The sequence below is a fragment of the Pleurodeles waltl genome, chromosome 3_1 (assembly GCF_031143425.1).
Source record: "Pleurodeles waltl isolate 20211129_DDA chromosome 3_1, aPleWal1.hap1.20221129, whole genome shotgun sequence".
In the NCBI taxonomy this organism is placed as follows: domain Eukaryota; kingdom Metazoa; phylum Chordata; class Amphibia; order Caudata; family Salamandridae; genus Pleurodeles; species Pleurodeles waltl.
Window position 1 is genome coordinate 163411905 of NC_090440.1, and position 22341 is coordinate 163434245.

A 22341-nucleotide genomic window follows, 5' to 3' on the forward strand; every position below is an offset into this window, starting at 1 on the left:
AAGTGACCAGTGTTGTTTTTTGGAAAATTTTGTGAAGATTCATGAAATGGTGTCAAAGTTATTAGCAAAACAAAAAACGCTTTTTCTATAGAAACTAGTCCTAACTATGCATATGTATGTGTGGATGTATATGTGTGTGTGTGTGTGTGTGTGTGTGTGTGTGTGTGTGTGTGTGTGTGTGTGTGTGTGTGTGTGTGTGTGTGTGTGTGTATGTATATATATATATATATATATATATATATATATATATATATATTTTCACTTAAAAAAGGTGACAGACGTTATAGTTAGGCTCACATTTTAAACGTACCAAATCATAGAACTTCACCTGTTATCTCAAGTAACAATAACTCCTGCCCTAAGGTAACTAACTTGCGCCCTGGCCATGCACAGATTTTCTTGTTAAATTGTACTGCAAATTTTACATTGATATTATCAATGATGTTATCAATGATTACCTGAATGCCATAATTTGTGGGGTAGTTAGCAGTGCATGGCAAGGGCACAAGTTATCGTTACCTTAGGGAACTAGGTATAGTTACTTGAGATAACTCTAACTGTAACAGGGGAATTTCTATGATTTGGCACGTTTAAAATGTGAGCCTAACTATAATGTCTCTGTAACCTTTTGTAAGTGAAAAAAAAAAATATATATATACACACACATTGTGAGATGTATATATTTATATCGAGTTTTGAAAATAAGGATATATATATTGGTACTTTTGTATGAAATGAAAATTGTATTTTTTAATCATTGAATGTTGTGATTTATCTATAGGGATGTTCAGGCCTAGAAATAATAATTTGTAGGATTTGTTCAGAGTATGAAAGAGTAGAAGGCCGAGGGGGAGTACTGTATTTATTCTTCCCCTTCTCCTGTCCCTTAAAGTTAGTTTTAGGGGTCCCTTCTTTTATATTGATCACTTCTTTTCGCTCCACAAGTTTTAAATGTGACTGCAAGGGCTCCAGAGTTTTACAGCATCTCATATTTCAGGTCTCATATTTGAGACAGCTTTTAACTGTCTGAAGGCAAAAGCCTAATGTGGACCATAGTGCTTTAAGTGGGACAAAAAAGGTAGGAGGGAGGCCTCCAAAAGGAGCATGGCTTAAGTAATTAAGGACGTGGCTTAAAATGTGTGAACTACAATCCTGTGCTTCACACAGTATGGTGCCTAACCAGCATTTAAGTTCCTGTTTGTGAGTTTCTGCTATTGCGTCTAGACATGTGCCTAAAACAACCCAGAACTATTGGGTTTTTGAGAGCTTATTATCAGTTTGTTATGAATGAGTAACAACATCAATTTTGTTGTAAATATTTAGAATTCGTTATTTTAAATGGTACATATGTGACCATCACTCGTGTATTGGTAAGAGGCCAAGGATTGAATGAGCTTGTAATCTGAACACTTCCATCGCCCACTGCCTTCATCCTCAACTCAAGAGCTCCCAAACGTACCCTAGTATGAACACCCTCCCACAATCTGAATGTGCGCGAACACCTACATGCGAATCAGTTCGCATGTACCATACAAACATTGGAAAATCCATAGATCAGTCTTTTTATAGCAGAGACCTTTAGGCTTTTCCAGTGCTTAATAAAGTCAATTTTAAGTACAATAGTAAATCACAGTAAAGTAAAGCGAGTTTAAAAATGTTAACAAATTCAGCGTTTATTTAAAATATGTAGTGTGTATACTGTAACATATTGCTAAAACCACAAAATAAATAATACTCTCCATAGTACTATTTTCCAGTTATTTAGATGTGGCAACAAGTTTACCAACCAGTAGAAACAAGTGTTCACAAAGCCAATAGCTCTTACCCTATAGGCCTGGAGTCTGGAGTGATGTAGATAATGTAGTGTAACTGAGGTCTGAAAGAGAGAACTAACAAACTTTAGGGAGGGCGGATACATTGGCATCATAGTCTGCGTTTTTTTTTTCTTTTACAGTGTCTAATGCAGTTTTTCTGGAGCTCAGATAAAAATGATAGAAAGGGATCCAGAAAACAGGATTATTTAAGTAAGGAATAGTCCAGATATCAGAAAATGATCAAGTCTTCTCTCTTGTTAGCATTGTTAGGTGCAGCAAAACTAGCTGTTGATGGATTTGCAAGTTAAATTAAGAGGTGTAGTTTTAAGATGTGTCTGGGGAAATCCACATTAAATCAATTTACATACAATTACTGCCAGTGGTATTCGGAGAGTCTGACGTATACTGGGACTGGTGGGCCAACATTCTATATGCCCCTTTTATCAGAATTACTATTTCCGTTGTAAGCATCACAGCTAGCTGCTCAAATAATCACCTAATCCAATTGCTGGTATGTGTTTAATTGACCTCTGGGGATTAAAGTCTTCGAAGGTCTTGCTAGGATTTTCTATAAAGACATGCCCACAGATCTTGTGTTCCTGTCTCCTGATTGTTATACTTTGTACTTGCCTTTTAACAATTTCCAAGTAAAATCTTTCTATATATTCTAAATGTAAATCATTCTCTATATTTGCAGATTACCTAAGTGTCTTGCCAAACAACCCTGCTGAAAAAGCCAGAAATATTTTGGCTGTGGAAACTGACCCAGGGGAGCTTGTTGGTGAACAAGCGGCGAACCATCCACCATCAGCACAATTTTTCCTTAAGCAATTGAGTGCTGACATCAGGTGACATTATTGTTTTTGATATAACTCCATATGAAATATTGAGGCCCCTGTTTGTGTCATGGTGATGAATGTTGACCCTGAAAGGGTGTGGTAGAGCTAATGGATGAACAAATGCAAAGAGAAATTACAATGTTGTGCTGGTTTTGGACCACCTAGTTTTTGGATGTCTGCTGTGAGTGATTCTCAATCACAGTAACCTTTTGCATGATGGCTTTGAGGTCTAACTACCAATGCTCACCTTTTAGAATAAGGGCCTTTGCACGCCATACCATTTAAATGAGCATCCAAAAATGAATATCCCCATTTTGTAGGTTGACGTTCAAGTCAGTACAAGCTAAGCTTACACTGGGCTTACAGCCTGCTCATTGCTTACTGCTGGTTGGCTTTGTCACTCTCTCACGCTTGCTGATTCAATGGCTTGCCTGCCCCTTACTGTGTTTTCCCTTTTCTTGGACCATGGGATCTTTACAGTCCTTTTGGCTGGCTTACTTGCATCCTTCCATAACTCACATTTAGGGAACTGCTTTTTAGGTCGAGCCTATGCAGCGAGCAGAGCGGTCTATAAGACATGCTGTATCCAATCTATGGGCTTTTAACCACGCCCACTCTTGCCATTCGTTCTTTGTTGTGATTGTTTTAAACGATTCCTTTTTATTGGTGCAATAGCCTTTTCTTTTGTGCTTAGTTCCCTTCCAGGCAGTTTCGCTAAGAACATTTTTGTTGGCCATCACACTACGTCACACTTCCTCCTGTTACAGCATGTAATGGCCCCTCCTCCTAGTGGACTTCACTGATGGATCCTTTTTGTTGTCCATCTCTGGTTTTACAATGAGGCACTAACTCTCCTTATGTGTCGGTACTGTGCAGCACGAAATGCTGTGTTTTTTCTGAGTTAGATTGAAACACGTTTTTCCCGTCTATTTGCTGCCGTTCGTCAATAAGACATTTCTCTGAAAATACGTCTTCTAGTTGAACGTGATTGTATCTGCATTGAGTGAATAAACTGGTATTGTTTGTCCGGGAGTCTCTTCTCGGTGACAATGAAAAGTTAAAGGTATCTGTGAGTTCTCTGCTACCCATAGACACAGCCTGTTTCGGTGCTCGTTGAGAGGTGCAGTGTTCACATCTTACTGGTACTCTCTGCTAACTTTGACTGAACTGCTCTGGTTCCCACTTCCCAGGGTTTACCTTTGCTCTGTTCCTTGTGTTCGTGTCTGCTTTTTGCTTACACGATGTACAGGTTTCATATGTGGATTTCTTCTGTGTGAGCGTTAACTTTCCTGTTCCCTGTGCGACAATGAAGTAGAGTTGTTTTCGATTTGTATGTCTGCAATTTTTATAATGCAGCACCCTTGCGCTAGTGAATGCCTTGTGTTCTCTGAAGACGAGGCGCTGTTGGCCTTTTTGCACTGATATGCAACAACGATAATCTTGTTCTATGTGCACGGCTGCTTTGGTGGATGGTACACTCTGGTTCTTTGATTACTGCGTTCCAAAGTGCCCTTCTGTTTCATTATGTATACATGTTGGCTGGAATGATGCACACTACACGCTCTAGTTCCCTGAGTTCATCCTTTTCTTTATAACAGTGATATATTGGCCCTCTATGCATGTCTGCTGTGTAACAGTGATTTACTTGTCCCCCTGCGTCCTTTTAAAGAATAATCTTCTGGCAGAAGTTGCCCTCGTGAACCCTTAGTGCTAACATTTACTGAGGCTCCTGACCCTTGGCTGGAGGCAGCCACGCCTTGAATAGTCTCCTGCCTCCGGGTGGAGTCCTGTTAGAGTTGAGCCCGCAAGAGCATGCAGTAGCTCACCCGCCTCGCTAACGCACTACCTGTGAATCATGAGATTGCCCGGATGCGTGTGTGATCTGCTTTAGGCTGGGACCATTAGTTTTGGGAGCCATGTTCTTAAACCTTTCCACCCTCCCATCATTGTTTTATAATTGCCCCCCCCACCTTCCCATTGCTGCTTTCAATTCGCCTTATTTCCCCCCCCCCCAAAGTTGCTTTCAGTTCTTTCCCGCCATGCTATATGTTGCTTTCTGTCCCCCCCCTCACCTGTCTCTCCCCCTACCCCCCCACCCCCCTCTCGTTCTTGCTTTTAATTCCCAAATGCCGCACAGGATGAAGAAGTACAGGCAAGCATGAATTCTTGAATCAGACTGAATGATCCAGTGTGTAGTAATTATATAGCTATTCAATCCCCAGCGGCACAGCAACCAGAATAATGCACTGCATGGTTAAACACCTACAAGGTCCCAAAGACAAGACCTAATGGCTGTGCCAGTGCTTGTTTCTTTTTCATTCATCACCCTGAGCGTGCATGTTTGTTCCGCCCCTCTTGTGCTGCTTCACCCCTCAAATAGACTCTGTGCTGTGTTGCTACCCATACCTCTGCGTGTGGCTGTAAAAGCACAGCAACAGGGATATTTGTACTGCGATATGGCTGAATAATAAACTTTAAGGGTTATATTGTTTTACCGCCTGTATTCTATATATTGCATGAAAGCTCAAGCTTTGACAAACAAAGGCTTTCATGGTGCTGGGGCATAGGCCATTTGCTACACTCGATCAGGTGGTGTACTTCAGGCCAATAAATCTGCTTTCTGGGCTAATGCAGAGGAACAAATAGCTGAATTCTTTGGGAAGTAAATTAAGCGTTGGCAATAGTTTTCCCCAATATGTTTTGACACTTCCTCATTCTTTTTAAATTCTGCTGAGAGTTTCCTGAGTAAAACGTTTTGAAATATTTAAGATGTTTGCTTTACCTCCTGTATTCTATTTTTAAAACTTTTTTTCAAGCAATGCATTATAGACCAACATTGTCAAAGCCCAAAGCTTGGAACTCACTCTGTAAGGGTGAGACCTATTGGCTTCCCAAAGCTTGTTTTTACAAGATTGTGAGTACGTATGGTATTAGGGTGAATCTGTAGTGCTCCACAGTACATCTGTAGTGTTTTACTCTACTCACATTGTATATTATATCTCCAACAAAATATTAACTGTGCATTGGGTCATCATATAGAGAAGAGTTAAATTTACTTTTGGACCTGTTGTATCTATTCTGTGGGCTTCTAACCACACCCATCACTTTCACTCATTTGTTGGCTTGCCTTTCAAAAATCCATTCATGTCATTGGTAAATGCTTTACGATTGTCCCGTCTTGGGGTGTTTTTGTGACGATCTTGCAGACTGACCCTGTTACGTGGAGTATTGCACGATTGCTGATGTACTTCAGCATGGGCAAAGTGTTTTTTTCTTTGGCTCTCCCCTTTGTGCGCCATGGAGCTTACAACGCAGAACAATGGTGCGCACTCCATCGGCGGTATTGAAGCGCTGGTCACATTGTTCACACTGTTACCTAATCAGAGCCATTTCTTTTGGCTGTCACCTTCATGCTCCATAGATGTCACAAAAATACTTGTACTTGATAAATGCTTTACATGAAAAACAGACATCCTTAAAGCAGCTCTCCCGACCCAGCAGGAGAGCCGATACTACAATATTCACTGCACTCGGAAACTCTCCCCATAATGCTTTGCAAGCTTTGTTTTACAAAACATTTTTGCCAACAACTCAGCCTGTGGTGGTCCTAGGACAATGGGACCACCACTAAAACGTTCAGCCTGACACACTCTTTCGGTCTGTCATCTCTGGGTCACCACACTAGGTTAGTGGAGACCCCAAAATAATAACCCCTCCCACCTTTCAGTGTCTGCTTAAGCTCTCTCATGGCTGGAACGTTTCTTTTACAGGTGAGAGTAGGGTGTGTTTTAGGAGCCTTGTTTGTAATATCATTGCAGTAGGCCTGCCAGCCCTGAAAATGTGTAATGCACTATGCCCACTAGGGTCTAAATATATGCTTGCACAGCATTATTTTCTGCCATTCTGTTTTCATGTGGTTATTCTCTCTAGGGGCTAACTATATGGTTATGGTGACCATGTTATTTTTATTGTAGTGTCCTCTACGGGCAGTTCTAAGCATCACAGTCAACATACTACAATATTTGCAGCACCTGGAAACTTGCCCCGTAATGCATTCTTTTTTTCGAAATATTTTTGCCCATAACTCAACCTATGAGAGTCCTAGAACAATGGGACCACCTTTAAAATGTGTTCACCACAATGTGCTCATTCTGTCTAGATCATCTCAGGGTCCCCACACTAGGTTAGTTGGGACCCAAAATAATAATCCATCCCACCATTCAGTGTATTTGTAAGCTCTCTTATGGCTGGAACTATTTTTTGCACAATGTAGTAGTTTGTGTTTTAAGGGCCTTGTTTGAAAAAATAGTCAGGTAGGCCTACTAGTCGTTTAGTTATATACAGTGCCACTGGAATTGTGGCAGAAAGGAGCAAAATGTGCTGCAGGGTTGACTAATTAATGTGGCAAAAGAAGTCCAGTTATACATTTATAATTCCAATAGATCCAACTTAAGTAAATGCAAGAGCTATTGCATTGCAAATGCTTGTTTAAAAGTGGTCCTGAACACAAATAATAAAATGACCATATTTGCAACCTATAATATAATTTGGGGATTTGCAGTATTTTCCTGAGTCTGCCCTTAATGAGATTTTAACTATCTTGCCAGGCCAAGTTAATTCATGTGCTGGCTAGCAAGGAGGACAAAATCACTTCAGACAGCCTAAACAGGCCCACTTGGAAGGGATTGGCCTGTGCTTGAGAGAGGGAGAAGGATTTCATACAGGCAAAGAAACTCCCTACTAATCGACCTAGGCATGCCCTCTCGCAGAAACTGAGGGAGACAGCCTGACCTCTCATACCACTTCCAGAAGGGCTCCTTTTTGATATTTCGAAGTGAAGGAACCAGATAACGCTGTCAGTTATGGAGAGACATACAGGCCTATGGGAAGCTGTGTCTGACCAAAGCTTGAATTTGCCATTTTGAAAAATCCCACATACTTTGCAGTGGGATGGATTAGAGGTAGAGGGATGTTGTGACATTTTTGGATTGGGTAGAGACCTTTCAACTATCCACCTCCAGTTTTAACCCCTGCATAAGGGGATAGCTCTGAGAAAAACTAGGAACTAGAGAGGAAGGAGAATGGACCAGCTTTCTGATGAACTCCTGCCTGGGGATATCTCCATGCTTGTACTTCTAGGGGGTCTGTTAGACTCTTGTTTCCTGAGCCAATAGTATTGGGGGACAATAGAGGGTGAACTTGCTGGGGATGTTAAGAGAAGGTTTCTCAGTTTCTTTGGACCTCTCTAAACTGGTTCACCCTGGCAGGTACCCATCTGGAGGGGACCCCTTGACTCCTACACAAACAGGGATCATGCAAAGTGGCCGGGACACTATGGGATTGCAGATGGGCAGTGCAGCGTGCCTTGAGGGCCCTGGGATGCTGCTGAAGACATCAGGGTAAGGAGACTATCCGGTGGCCAGACTGAAAGACTACTAGATGGGCAGACAAAAGAGCAGGTCCTGGGTATGTGAAGCTCCCTGCTGTTGGCAGGAGGCAGCTGGAGGCTGGAACTGCAGTAGACTTTGAAAAGCAGACTGTGGAGCTAATGGGGTAAAGGGTCCTGCCCAGAAGATTCCATATTGACCTTATGCTCACAGGTTTACTTTCCAGTGGGGGGCATACCGCTGAATATCTGTGGTCTGGAGAGCTCAGTGCATTGGGAAATCGTCCATAAGGCAGGGTGCTCTCCTAGGCTGAAATCACCATTATACTACAGCTAGAGTGCAACTATAGGCAGCTTCCCATTACCCTCGGTCATTTCATGAACACGTACCACCTGACTCCGTGGTCACACCCAGCCAGTGAGCCAAGGGACCTTTCTAAAGAAGGAAATTAGATACATTGAAGCGACCCGTAAAAGGGTGGTGATGAGAACGGTCCAGAAACTGTGCATTATCAACACTCAATCTTTGCTTAACAGATATGCCTACTTCCAGTGGGAAGAAACGAAAGAGTGTTTACAGCACCTCACAGAGGAGTTTCAGTAGGGAGGTATATAGATGATATCGGAGGCAGAAACTATTTCTAACACAATCCCATGTTGCACCCTTAACGCTGTCAACACGGTCAGTTGACATTTTACTGTAACACCATGCTTGGCTTCATATTCCAGTCTTTAGACAATATGTCCAGCAACATTTCCTAAACATGTCTTTTCACACAGAGCATTCATTTGGTCCACAGGTGGATGTGGCCTTAAAAAAAATAAAGAAACATGGAACTGGCTAAATCCATGGTCGACTTGCAACAGCGGACGTTTCAGTGATGTCCGCAGACATGCCATCCATGTGGTTCAAATAGGCAAGTCCACCAGTACTCTCAGCAGTCGTTTCAATAGTTCCTTCAAAGTCAGCAGCAGCCATCCTTTCAAGGAAAGTGATGTCACAAAGGGACATTTCAACGATCCAACAAGTCTCTCACTAGAAGGGATCCTCTTCTTCTTAGCAGTGACTCCATAATGTTGAATAAATGAATGAGTGTGTTTGTAAAACACAACTGTCACTCAAAACAGAGCATCCTGGAGCTGTGCCAAAAGTACTTTGGGTTCCTGAGAGTGACCAGAAAAGATAAGATTAGTGACATACCGAAACAGTCAGTAACCCAAAATAGGTAAGTTTTGAGTTCTTTTTTAAATACTGATTCAAATCCAGTGGTACGCATCCAACAGAAGAAGATTCCAGGCTTTTGAACCTAAAATTGCAAAAGACTTTCCACTTCATGATTTTAGACGGAATGGGGGAGTTTTCAGGAAGTTCTCAGCAGAGGATCTTAAAGTACGTTTGTGCAAATGAGGACAAAACCGGTCATTAAGATACTTTGGGCCGGAACGATTGAGAGCTCTAAACAAGCAGAAATAACTTAAAAAGAACCCTTTTATGGATTGAAAGCCAGTGCAATATGTTTAATGCTGCCGATGGAAAGATTCTCCTAGGCAATTGTACAACCTTTCTAGCTGCCGAGTTCTGTACCATCTAAAGTTTGTTAATGATACAGTTAGCACAGCCAGCATACAGACTATTGCAGTAGTCCAATCTTGACAGGATTAGCAAAAGAAACAGATTGATGAAGAATTTCAATGATTTTATGAGATTGAAACAAATGCCAGCAATTGCAGATGCTTGCGGGAGTAAAGATAACTCAGTGTTAAATTTTACCACAAGATTCTTTGCAACCGTTAGCATGGCTTGGGGGGGCATGGCGATGAGGGAGGGATGCCACCATTTCAGGGGAGAGAAACAGTTGGATTTTCCAAAGAGGAGTATTTCCGTTTTGTCAGAATTGCATTAAAGGTGGTTGTCTTGCATTCACCAAAAAGTGTCCGTCAAGCAGTTCTGAAAGTTGGTGTCTGAATTACATGAATTGTTTTCTAGGGACAAGATCAATTGAGTGTCGTCGCATAATATGTAGTGGTGATCCCATAAGAAGAAATTAAGGAGATCAGAGGGGTCATATAGATAGTGAAAACAGCAGGGCTCAGTGAAGAACCCTGGGGCACTCCCATTGTGACTTTTTTTTCTTATGACACAAATTGCCTAATGGAAACCATTTGCCTTGTGTTGGTCATGAAAGTGTTCAGCCACGCTAAGGCGGTGTGCGAGATTCCAATATTCTGGATCCTCTGCAAAAGAATGGCTTAGAAAATTATATCAAATGCAGGGGAAATGTCCAATAGAATTGGCACAGCGTTTTTCCCTGAGTAGTCTAAGGTCAGTTTCTGAGACTTCAAGGAGTGCTGATTATGTAGAATGTTTGGGCCTAAAACCTGGTTGGCGGCAGTGGTTAAAAATCTTTTGCAAGACCTTACTTAGCATTAGGAGGAGCCTTACATTAGACAAGGTGGTTGGCTCTGCACGACTTTCTTCTCTAGTGGCTTGACAATTGTCAATTTCCACTCGGCAGGCACTATCACTTCCTCTGGTTACGTGTTTGATGTTGTTAATGAGGGGATTTACCACATCAGTGGCATCATGTAGTATGGATGGAGGACAGGGATCAGTTGGAGACCATGATTTGCATATCAGGATTGCTTGATGAGTGAGAGCTAAGGAGACCTTTTGAAATTGGGTTCATATCCTCTTCGAAGTTATGTTACCAGGGGCTGCAGAGAGGCCATTTGCTTCGGTGGTGCTTAGAGTTGGACTGAAACCCTGTTGGATAGTGGAAATTGTATCTTCAAGAAGGCTGAGATTTTATTGCAAAGTAAGTGCTTTTGATTGTAGAATTGATTTAACCACACTGAAGATCACTTGAGTCAAATTGAGCCTCTTCGATTTTTGAAGTATAATAGCATTTTTTGCTCCCTTAATGGATTTATGGTATGTCTTTTGGGAAGTCCTATATTGATCAAGATCGTGTTCTTCATAGGTGCGGCACCATCTTCGTTCAAGTTTTTCACAGTGTTGTTCTAACTGAGCTAATGCAGGGGAGAACCAGGGAGCTGAGACCTCTGAACAATGTTTCTTGAAGTAGAGAAGTGGTGTTATTTCTGAGGCTGAGTTGCGAACCCAGTTGTTAAATAAGTCAAGGTCCTCACCAAGATTGCCGGTAGAAGTGGGTGTGGTGTTGGTAAACCCAGTAATAAAATCAGGGTGCAACTTCATTGCTCCCCACTTAACGAACCTTAAGGTTCATGCCATTTTGAGGCTTAGGAAAGTTGTGGCTAGTGTCCGCTATATTAAACAAAATTAGGCTGTGGTCTGACCAGGATTGAGGGACGGTGTCTTTGACCAATAACCCAGTCCAGGGTATGGCCTAAAGTATGGGTGTGGAGTGGTTACCCTTTGTGAGAGCCCTAGTATCTTATGGGTATCTGACAGTATAAGAACACCAAGATTGAAGGAGTCATCAAAATGAAAATGTAAGTCTCCTAGGACAGAAAAGGTAGCGTATTGGATTAAAGAGGCAACAAAAGCTTATCCAGTGGTGGAAAGAAATGACGTCCCATGCTCCAACTGATCGTGGGTGAAGTTCTGGTTGTTTGAAACTGCCATTATCTATCTTATTTTAAATACTTGCTGGCTATTTTCACTTTAAACGCATGATAGAAATCTATGCACCACCTTTAAAGTTCTGTCTTTTTTTCTTTTAGTTTTAACATGCTAACTTCCATGCAAGGAAAGATGCACAAGTGGGTCAGGCAGTATGAAAGGCTTGATTTACAACAGCCACTACACCTTTCTTTGTCGCCCTCAGCCATAGGTGAGGGATAAGCAGGATGTGTACATCTTGTGATCTTCTACTTGTTGGTTCTGAGATCGTGCTCACAGGTCATTCTTAAAACCAAATGAAAACACTTTGAAGAAAAACAACTTGTTCAGGAAACTGCACAACATGTGCCAATACAACATTTCAAGAGGCAAACAAATTATTATTGGTAAGTATTTTTTTCTTTCAATAGCATCCCACCTTCAGGGCAAGAAAGATGGAATGCTAATTTAAGTAGGTTGTTGCACACCCTAATCAAGTGGGAGAGCAAACCACAGACTTAACATTTTCATTCAGTACCTGAAGTTTTCTGTGGATAGACTGTTTTTGCTGTTGACAGCAACCCTCCATACCAGATGTTTTCATCCCATCTGGGATTGGGAAAGATGTCTTTAGGATCTTATGTTCTGCTGGATTGGTCAGGAAAATTGCCCTGTGTATTTTCCTATTTTCTCTTGTTTGTGGTAAATTCTGATAGACATGTTTTTGTCATCAAACACAGCTATATTTTCAATTTCCTAATCCCACTGATGCACAAGTAAATAAAACACTTATAGGTACCACCCCAGATTGAAGAAAATAAACCTATTGAAATTCATCAGGAGTTGTGGAGAATGAAATGCATGCTTGCATATGCTATGGGAGTATGGGAAATCCTAAATGTACTGTCCCAAATATACAAGACGCAGTAACACTCCCAAGAACCCTTGGAAAGGTTAACTGAACTTTTTGTTGAGGTGGTTCAATGTACTAATGCTTTCACTTCAGGAATTTATAATCACTGGTGTATTAAGTATGCACTGACCATTTGTTACTTAGTACCAAGATGCGTATGGGTGAACATGCACTTTACATTTACGCATGGTGTGCTATGTTTGTTTGAGTCACATTTAAAGGTTATGATGATTCATTCGCAAGCTGAATAGGATGCCTAACAGGCAAACGCAACAGAAGCCTACTTTATGCAAACCAAGCTACATCCTACAGGTAACAGCGGCAATCCACAATGGTAATCAGCACTACAAGTGCCATAGCTGGTAGCGGAAGTTGCCAGGCTGCAAGATGGCTGCAAGCTGAGCGTGCTCTGTCAGCCACTGACCATCCTAAGCGATACTGTAGCCCCTAGACACCTAAACGTTTCCATCTAAGCCCCTGGGCCTTCTTCAACACTTGCTGTCCCAGGATTGAGGAGATCGGCTGATTTGGAGGGGCCCAACCACTGGAAGGAAGGCGCAAGGAATGCGGCATAACGCAGGCCTGTAACTTTAACTGCTGTGACCTGTGTGCGCCTGGGAGTTGGCAGCGCGGGCGTGCTGGGACGGCTCCCTGGGCCAGTTTGAGAGCCATGCCTGCCCGTGGGGGAGCCTAGTAGCTTGGCGCTCTGGGATGTGTGCGCTGCTCGCGTGCCTAGCCGCGGGACCTGGGTGAGGTGTGACCCTCTGCATTCGAGGTTGCACCAGCCAAAAAGCTTGGGGGGAGATAGCACACAGATGCCATCGGCTAGACAGAACTGTAGACCCGCTGCGGACTCACTGAGGAAGTCTGCTGATATAAGCATCGCTGTGGTGTCTCCAAACCCCCCACCAGCCGGTAATCCGGACACGCAACCCTACACTGTTCAGGGTCTGATTTAGGCCATGATGGTCCTCTCTGCTTGCCCCGGTGAAAACTGTGCTGGAGGGCACACTGCTGCCTAAAGCAGAGACAGTAAGTGAATACGTAAACGTTCTCAACTTACATTATCAGACGCCTACATACCAGCACTGCCTCTCTTGCAGCAAATCCTTTCCTTTTCCTAGCTCAACCACAGTCGCTACGGCACATTGAGGGTGGTACTGATATCATTTCTCCTAACGATTTTGCACTACGCATGTAACCAAGTCTACAGAGCCTGAGTGGGGGAATGGGAGTTGTCCACTTGTTGGGTGCATAAAAAATATTCTGTTTCCACTTGCACTTTACCATCTGAAGGACCTCCTGTTTGCAGCGTGCAAACACCACATGTGTAATCCCGATAAAACCCAGGCTAAGCTCCATTTTGAGCAACACAAGTCACATAGAACTCGCAAAGAGCGCCTAGATGACACAAGACTTGATGCAGACAACCCTGACTCCTAGGTGGAGCCAGATTTAAAACATATCTTCACAGCTATGCAGCACAGTCTTGCACCGATTGATGGCAAAATGGACTCATTGCCATTTAGAATGGACAGAATGACTGAGAGACTTGAGTGCAAAGTAGTGAGGGGATGCCTTTCTGAGTTAAATATTGATAATCCTACAGAAACAAAGAAAACAATGTGAAGTAAACATTCACAATAGTTGGGTATGTAATAGTTGAGGTCAAGTGAGGAAACAAGGGTCAAAAGTAAGTCGTTCAAAGACTAGACTGAGGTCTTTAACTACAGAAACTCCGTCCCCCTAATCCTACTGTTTAGATTTCCAAGAGATACAAACTAGCATTTTAAGCATGCCTTCTTTTTTAGTTGATGCTGATATGAGCATTAGTCTTTTTGTCAGTCTAATTTAAACTTAACAGTCTTGAATTAATAGCAAACTAAAAGGTTAACTGCAATTCAGTTTCTTACGATCCTTGGATAAGAAATACTCCAGGCATGTTTCCCTGCCATGCTAACCAGTGATTAAATAATACATTATGTAATTGTCTGATGAGGTAACTTATTAAAATGTACCCATATTTGCAAATTTTGTCAGTGTCCTAACTGAAATGTTATATAATTTTATAAGCTAGTCATTCTAAGGGAGCAGATTTCTTCTTTTTTCCTGTGTCGTTTTCTTGCTAGCCATTCAGCAATACACACTTTGAGTGTCTCTGTCCATGATTTGTAACACATACCAACTATGCCGAAATCTTTCCCATCTACATATTGTTTTGATTTTAATTAAAATATTATGTTATGTTGTTAGAATTTATAGAACACGTAGCTACCCTGAGGCCTCCCAGCGCTATACAGAAATCGCCAACAACTAAGCATAAGAGGACAGATATTAGTAGAGCCATGTTTTTAATAGCCGACAAAAAGATAGTTTGTGGCTAGTTAGCCGAAGAGAGACGGGCAGAGAGTTCCAAAGTTTGGCACCAAGATAGGCCATGAATCTTCCGCCCCATTTAACTTTTTTTATTGGCGGAATCACTGCTAATGCTGCTGATGATGACCTAAGAAGTTGGGCCGGCTTATGAAAAGTAGCTAGAGTATGCAGGAACGGAAGGCCCTTGGCATAAAGAGCTCTGAGTATAACAGAGTGCCTTGAACGATAATCGTTGTTCCAACGGGAGCCGGTTTAAGGTTAAAAGGGCAGGTTTAACCGAATGATGTCTGGGCACGTTTAAGAGAAGGCGAGCAGCCGTATTCTGGGACACCTGCAATTTCTTTTTGATGTACTTTGGGGACCCTAAAAACAAAGCGTTCCCATAGTCCAGGCGTGAAGTAATTAATGCTTGTACAATGAGCCTCTTTGCAATGAAAGGGAGTACTTTAAAGACTTTCCTAAGGAGTCTAAATATCCCAAAACAAGTGGAGGATATTTTCTTTGCTTGATGGTCCATTGAAAGCCATGGATCTAGCCATACACCCAGGCTCTTAATGTGACTCTTGGGCGATGGAAGATCTCCTAAAGAGTGCAGAATGGGAGTCACTTGGTATGGATGTGAGTGATGACCCATGATCATGACCTCTGTTTTGTCTCCATTCAGCTTGAGTTTACACTCCACCATCCACTTAGCCTGCATAAGCAGGGAACAAGCAGAGAATCAAAAGTCCTGCAAGGTGGAAAAAGAAACTACCAGCTGGGTGTCATCTGCATAAGATATCAGCGATAGGCCATATGGCTCCACTATCCTTGCCAGTGGTAGCATATAAATATTAAATAGCGTAGGGCTGAAGGATGAGCTCTGTGGTACACCCCAGTGGCTCTTAAAACTACTGGAGTAGAAAGAGCAGTTGAGTACCTGGAATGTTCTTGCATCTAAGAACTCTGTGAACCATCTTAGGGAAGGCCCTGTAACTCCAATTTCCCTCATTCTGCAGAGTAGAATACTATGATCTACGTTGTCGAAGGCTGCACTGAGGTCAAGGAGCATGGTTGCTGAGACCATTCCCTGGTCTAATCGCTTCCTGATTTACTCATATCAAGGCTGATTTTGTACTATGAATTGGTCTAAAACCCATTTGGGAAGGATGAAGAATGATTATCTTCTAGAAAAGTGGAAAGATAAGTGTTAACATGTTTTTCAAGAATCTTAACCAAGGTTGGCAGCATTGAGATAGGTCTATAGTTGTTTGGTATGGAAGGTTCTAGGTTGGGTTTCTTGAGCAGCGGCTTTATGATTGCATGCTTCCACTGTGGAGGGAGGGAGCCACTGACCAATGACCAATTCAACAGATCGGTCAAAATGGGGACTAATGTTAACGCTCCTTGGACTAAGATTGATGGAGGTGCAGGACCTAAAGGGGATCCAGATTTAAGCGTACTTAATAATGTTAATGTTGTTTCTAAAGAGAGAAGAGTAATCCTTGCTAGGCTAACTGTGTCCACAGTACATTGCCTGCTCACCTACTGGGGACTATGTGGCTGTTTCGGGAAGGCCGATTAGATGTTGGAGATTTTCTTTTGGAAAAAGGAGCCTAGCTCATTACTGTGTTGAAGGAAGCTTCTACGTCTTCGGTTTGAGTTTGAGGGCATACAATTTCTTTTAGTATACAGAAGATTTATTTAGGGGAATTGGCGGGCTGTTCTATCTTAGCCGCATAATAGACACTTTGAGCTGCTTTAATTTCCACATGAAACCGTCTAATGGGCGCCTTATATTCTTCTTTGAGTTGGATGTCATAGGATTTTCTCCATTTCCTTTCTAGGTGTCTACAGTCTCTTTTTAGTGATTGAAGATGGGTGGAGAATCAGGGGACCCTTTTTTTCCGATTACCAGCTCTCTATGATGTACACGGAAGAGTAACAACCGGGATGTTGGTGATTCATTTATTGAATACTTCTAAGGAGTCGACCATGTTTCCATTGAGTGCTGGTTTAGAGTTCTCTAAAACGCCAATCCATTCCTCAGCGTTTAGCAAATGCCAACGCCTATATGCTTGCGATGTAATTTGGGAGGGGTTATCTTAATGATAAGATTCAAAGAAATTAGCTTGTGGTATGACCAGGCTAATGGGGTGGGAGAGTAGGGCAGTTAAGTCAACTATGTTGCTAAAAACAGGGTCAATGGTGTGCCCTTTATTGTGTGTGGGCCCTGTGATTAATTGAGTTAGATCTAATGCCTTCATATAGTCTACAAGGCTTTTGGCTGCGGCGTTGTTTGGAATATCGGCGTAAATATTAAAATCACCAAGAATCGTGAAATTAGGTCTAGTGCAAATGAAATCAGTGACTTTCTCAGGGATAGCTTCTAAAAAAAAATGTTGTGCTGGGCCAGGGGGACGGTATATTGAGGCCCCGGAAAAGGTGTAATGAGGATTTAGGAGAATAGAAAAGAGGATGCTCTTACAGTCAGGGAGATGCAGGGGGCTAATGGAGACCCTGACCGGATCCCTAAAGATGATGGCAATACCCCCTCCCCCACCCCCCGTGGGTCTCTGTGTGCTTATGAGGAGATTAATATCTAGTTTATGAGCCACTAAGGATCTACACTTTGCCAACAGCAGCGTGCTCACCAATGCTTTCTGAGGTCGAACAGTCAAGGAAATGCTCTACGATCCTACCTGTGGATGTCTGACTTTCACTAAATGGTGGAAAAACTCCTGTGAGTTTCCCCTGATCCTTATAGGTCTCTGGTGGGGCAAATCTACATGAATGGAGGAATTTAGCGTCATATACTATCCTATTGGTACTAAAATGGGCAGGAGTACTGGCCAAAAAATTAATTAACAATAGCCTTCTTATTTTACAGAAATTCGATGATTTCCTTAAAACCAGGCAAAGGAAGTCATGAAAACCGGAAGAGCATGTTTTACACACAGGAAGATTGGGAGATGTTGGATCCAACCCCAAAGGAGTTAGAAGAATCCACTGCTCATGAAGAGAGAAGAAAAAGTTCTGTGGAAGGAAACAAAGGTACAGCTCTATAAAACATCTACTGCATATAACCTCTGTAAATGTATTTTATTTAAAAAAAAAGCTGTGTGAATAGTATCCCTATTAGAGTATAGCTCATTACCTCTCCCTTCACATTTCGCCCTGCTTGACACATCCTAACTGCTTTTGCAATTGATTGTATGCCATGAGTTTATAGCCAAAATGTTTCATAGAGTCATACATGTGTGCATTCTTTCCATTCAAAATAATTTCAGTGGTAGTACAAATAGACAAGCATAATATTGACAGGCAACACAAAATCATCTTTATCACTGTTGTTATTTGTATTTACTGTCAGATTTGGAAGAAGTATTCTTTCCAGCGTTTGCTTTTAGAATGGTTTTGCGTTTGGTGTTTTTAATCTGGTCATCTGTAGATTTAGTTTCTTGGCCAAGTGAGCACTTCAGACTGACTGCACTTTAGTACTGCAATTTCTATTTGTGAAGACAACAGAAATAGATAAGTACAACTGGAAACTTTCCACCTAGCAAAGCTCTAGCCTTGTCTTAGCCGGTTAGCTGAAACATGAGGAGAACAAAAGAGTACCTACTATCATCTGAGTTATCCTTGTTGTATCCGGTTGAAGACACCAAGGCTTAACTTGTTCTTCAACTCTCCTCACACTAGGCTGTTATCACCATAGAGTCCCAGCCGCAGCAACTTTTATTGATCTAAAAAAATTAGTTTGCAAATCTACACTAAACTTTAACAAAATATAAATTTAATTCAATTTAAGCAATGCCATTTGTTTATCGCTTTACCAAAGATGTGTTGATTACGATAATCATGAAAGGAGCCAATTCTAAGTTATGCTAAAAAGCTTACTAGGGAGAATTAAAAGAGGGTGGTACAGAATTAGTCAGATGTTTTACCCTCTTTATAAAGGTTTGAATTCTCTTTATGCTGAAGGGTGAGCAGGAGGGAATTCCAAGTTGTAGATGCCTAAATGTAGAGGTTTCTTCTGGATCCTGAATTGGACATGTTCTGAGTAAATCGATGAAAAAATGTATTGGCATTTCAATTAGTTCAAAGTCCAAAATAAAGTCCAACGAGATATACGTGCCTTGGATGGGTATGTGCCTCAGCCTTCTCTCTTCTCGGGGTACTGTCCAGGATTCCTCCAAACCAGATAAGTTTGCTTTTGGTGATTGCCTAGTGATCAACTCCAATCTGTATTGACATGGTCTATTTCATATTTGAGGGGGTGGGGTGGGGGGGAGGGCTTTGAATCAGCCATGACTGCTCACTTTACTGTTATCCAATTGAAAAGCATTTGCAAAGGTTGACTGTAAACAAATGCATGTACTGCTTTTTTTGCTGAGAGCAGCAAGACAAAAAGATGATTTACAAATTATGCACCTTTTTGATCATTTCAGGTTTCTCCTTTAACTTTGCTCACATTCCATACAAAGGAAAGCGGCCATTACGGGACTTAATGGGATCAAATAAAAATCGCAATAGTATTGAATCATCACCCGTAGAATGGGTTTCTAGCAGTGAAAATAAACCAACTTATGAAATAGAACAGAAGTTTCAAAGCCAGCAAGAAGAAATTGAAAGCCTAAAGCAAGAGCTTTCTAGTCAAAAGGTAGGTATTTGGCAGGTTGTCAGAATTAAGTGCATATGACTTTGCTTTGAGTAGAAAGTAACGGGTAAGATGCTTATTTTGGGGTTATGAAATCCTTGTGACTTATACAGAATTTTTGTAGTTGAGTAGTTACAATTATTAATGTTCTAAGGTATAAAATACCCTTGTTGTGTCTATCCCAGAACTTGTTTAAATTGTGGGGTTTCTCTTTTTAAATTATTTTCACAGGTAAAATGTCGCTCTGAAGGCAGCATCTTGTGCTAATTCATCTTTAAATTAAATCCAGTGGAGTCATATGTTGATGATAATAGAAACTAGGTTGAGGAAACCACATTTTAATTTCCCTAAAAAAAAAAAGAATCTAAAAATAAAATGGTAAATGCTGCACATAAGCATACATCTCTGGAGATAGTGTTTCATCTCATATTTCCATGGGCTAGTATCAGGTTCCTCAATTTAAGTCTGCACAGGGACTTCATAGGGAACTTGACGGTCTTTTTGCAGAATCTTCTCTCAACAACTACACTTTTTCATTACTTAATGAGCAAGCCTCCAGTATCTCCTAGGTAAGACTAAGCCTGGATTGGCTTGAAACACGGTTTCAAGGTATACTTTCAGTCCATGGCCATATTTTCCAAGAATCTCAGAATGTGGTATTCTCATGTCTCTCTTATTCTTGTTTGAGTAAAATGTTGTTTCTGCAATACGTTTTAAAGATGTGAATGCCTAGATAAGTGACGTCTTTCACTTTCTTTGCAAGTCTTCACTAATATATAAATTATTTTAGGCTGTTTTTTTTTTTTTTTTTTTTTTAAACTCAAGGACATGATTTTCTATTTTTCCCATTTGTTATAACCAGATTTTTTAAATAAATTCTAATTTTGTCCAGGAAAGATTGTAGTTGTTGCTAGTTCTTACTAGATTTCCCTCTCCCTTGTTAGATTAGATGTTTAATCCTTCAGCATGTTTGACTTTCAAATCAACTAGGGTAGTGGTGAATAGTCCACTATAACTTTTGATGTTTTTTTCAAAAATGTTCTTGTTAGGTGTCCAGCATTCATTGTACTTAGGTTGTTGACTGGTGGTAAAGTCTCCTAAACATCAAACCATATGCAAATGCATTCCTTTCAGGTTTCCCCAAAGAGGCTGCCTATTCACTAGATCAAACCAAAAGGAGACGTAAAGGAAAATATCATAGAATAGAGTTTCTTTTCATTCATATTTCACTGCTTCATTCTTTGTGCTTCACTTTTACAAATTACCAGATATCCTTATTCCTTTTTTCTTTTTCTATGTACATTTCTGTCTGATTCAGAGATTCAGATTGTTGATAATTTAAGACTCACTAGAGTAATGGCCAAAGGTTAAATTAATTATTAGGCTGTTTGATGCAAAGCAATTAAAAATCTGTTCAAATTTCAAAAATCTTGGCTGTTTGTTTACACAATGCTTTGAATGTTTTCTCTTTTAGGAACTAGTCCGATTATTACAGCAAACTGTTCGGTCTTCCCAGTATGATAAATACTTAGCCGGTCCTCTTTGTGATGCAGCTTCAAAGGACAAGCTGGAGCTTTTGCATCAAAAGGACCATCAGATTCTTGGGCTCAACAACCTTATTGAAAAACAAAATCTAGAAAAAGACAGTCTCCAGCAGGATCTCAAAAATCTAAAATACAAAGTTGGAGAACTGAATGAACAGCTGAACATGTTGATGGAAACCATTCAGGCCAAAGATGAAGTAATTATGAAACTATCTCGGCAGCTCAGTGAATTTGAGAACCGTGCATTTTCCCCAGTTGGAACAGATGTTGCTGTGCCATCATCTGCCCAACGGGAGCAACAGGAACTGGACAGGCTGAAGGTAGGATTGTATTTCTTTACTAATAGCAGCACAACGAGAATTGAACCTGAAAAACTCCATTTGCAAGGTAGCTTTTCAAGACTGTGCTTTTTTTTTTTAAAGCCCATTATCTATATAGTATGCTCTTCCTACCCAGTTTATGATCGTTGTTACAGAGAGGCATAATATGGAGAGAAACCAAGATAATACATTTGCCTGGAGTTAGTGTGAAAACATATGTCATACCATTATGAAATGTAAGTGGTGAAACAGTGTTAAAAGAGAATTGAAAGAGCTATGGAAATTGTCTACCAGAATTGAAAAATGGGAAAATTGTAGGTAATATTGTCTGTACAATTAATTGATAAAACCGTATTGAGAGCATTGTGTTCAGTTCAGAAAATGTACTTTCACAAAGGTGCATTACAGAGTGCGTGAAAAAGATGCCTGCAGTACATAGCATAAGTTCTATGGGGAGATCATTACAAGCCTAAAAATGCATGGGAAATGTAATATTATTAATAATAATCATATTTTGCCTGTATCATTCATTCCAAGGTGGGGGACATCTCAGTGACCAGACAGGCAATCAAAGATAAACTGTTGTTTAATCTACTCCATCTCTGCAGCTGGGTCTGAAGTATTTAAGGTCTGTGATTTAGAAAGATTAATTGTGAACCTTAATACCTTACCATAATTTATTATTATTTATTATTTCTCTGAGGGGAGTGGGTATCAAATGAAAGGGCTTAGCCAATATTACCCTAATGACGTCTATGTTTATTGCTCATTTGTGTCTCCTCCCCACCAGACTCCTTATATTTTGGAATTTTTATAGATTTTTTCCAGCCAGCGTTTCAACCTAAAGAGCAAAACCATTGGGGAGGGCAGCCCTGTATGGTTCTTCTCTTTATTTGAAGAGTCTTTCAAATTCAATTATTCACTCAA

The 22341-nt window shown here is 41.0% G+C and overlaps 1 protein-coding gene across 2 annotated transcripts in view; it reads left to right on the top strand.

Moving 5' to 3' along the window:
- Positions 1-22341, top strand: part of TBC1D2B (TBC1 domain family member 2B) — a 209674-nt gene that overhangs the window by 78384 nt on the left and 108949 nt on the right. The window contains exons 3-6 of one of the 2 annotated variants that reach the window (XM_069222055.1): positions 2512-2662; positions 17781-17944; positions 19342-19553; positions 21025-21414. In XM_069222055.1, the coding sequence (XP_069078156.1) occupies positions 2512-2662; positions 17781-17944; positions 19342-19553; positions 21025-21414 (917 nt within the window). The remainder of the gene's footprint in view (positions 1-2511; positions 2663-17780; positions 17945-19341; positions 19554-21024; positions 21415-22341) is intronic. The other variant, XM_069222056.1, reaches the window with a different exon arrangement.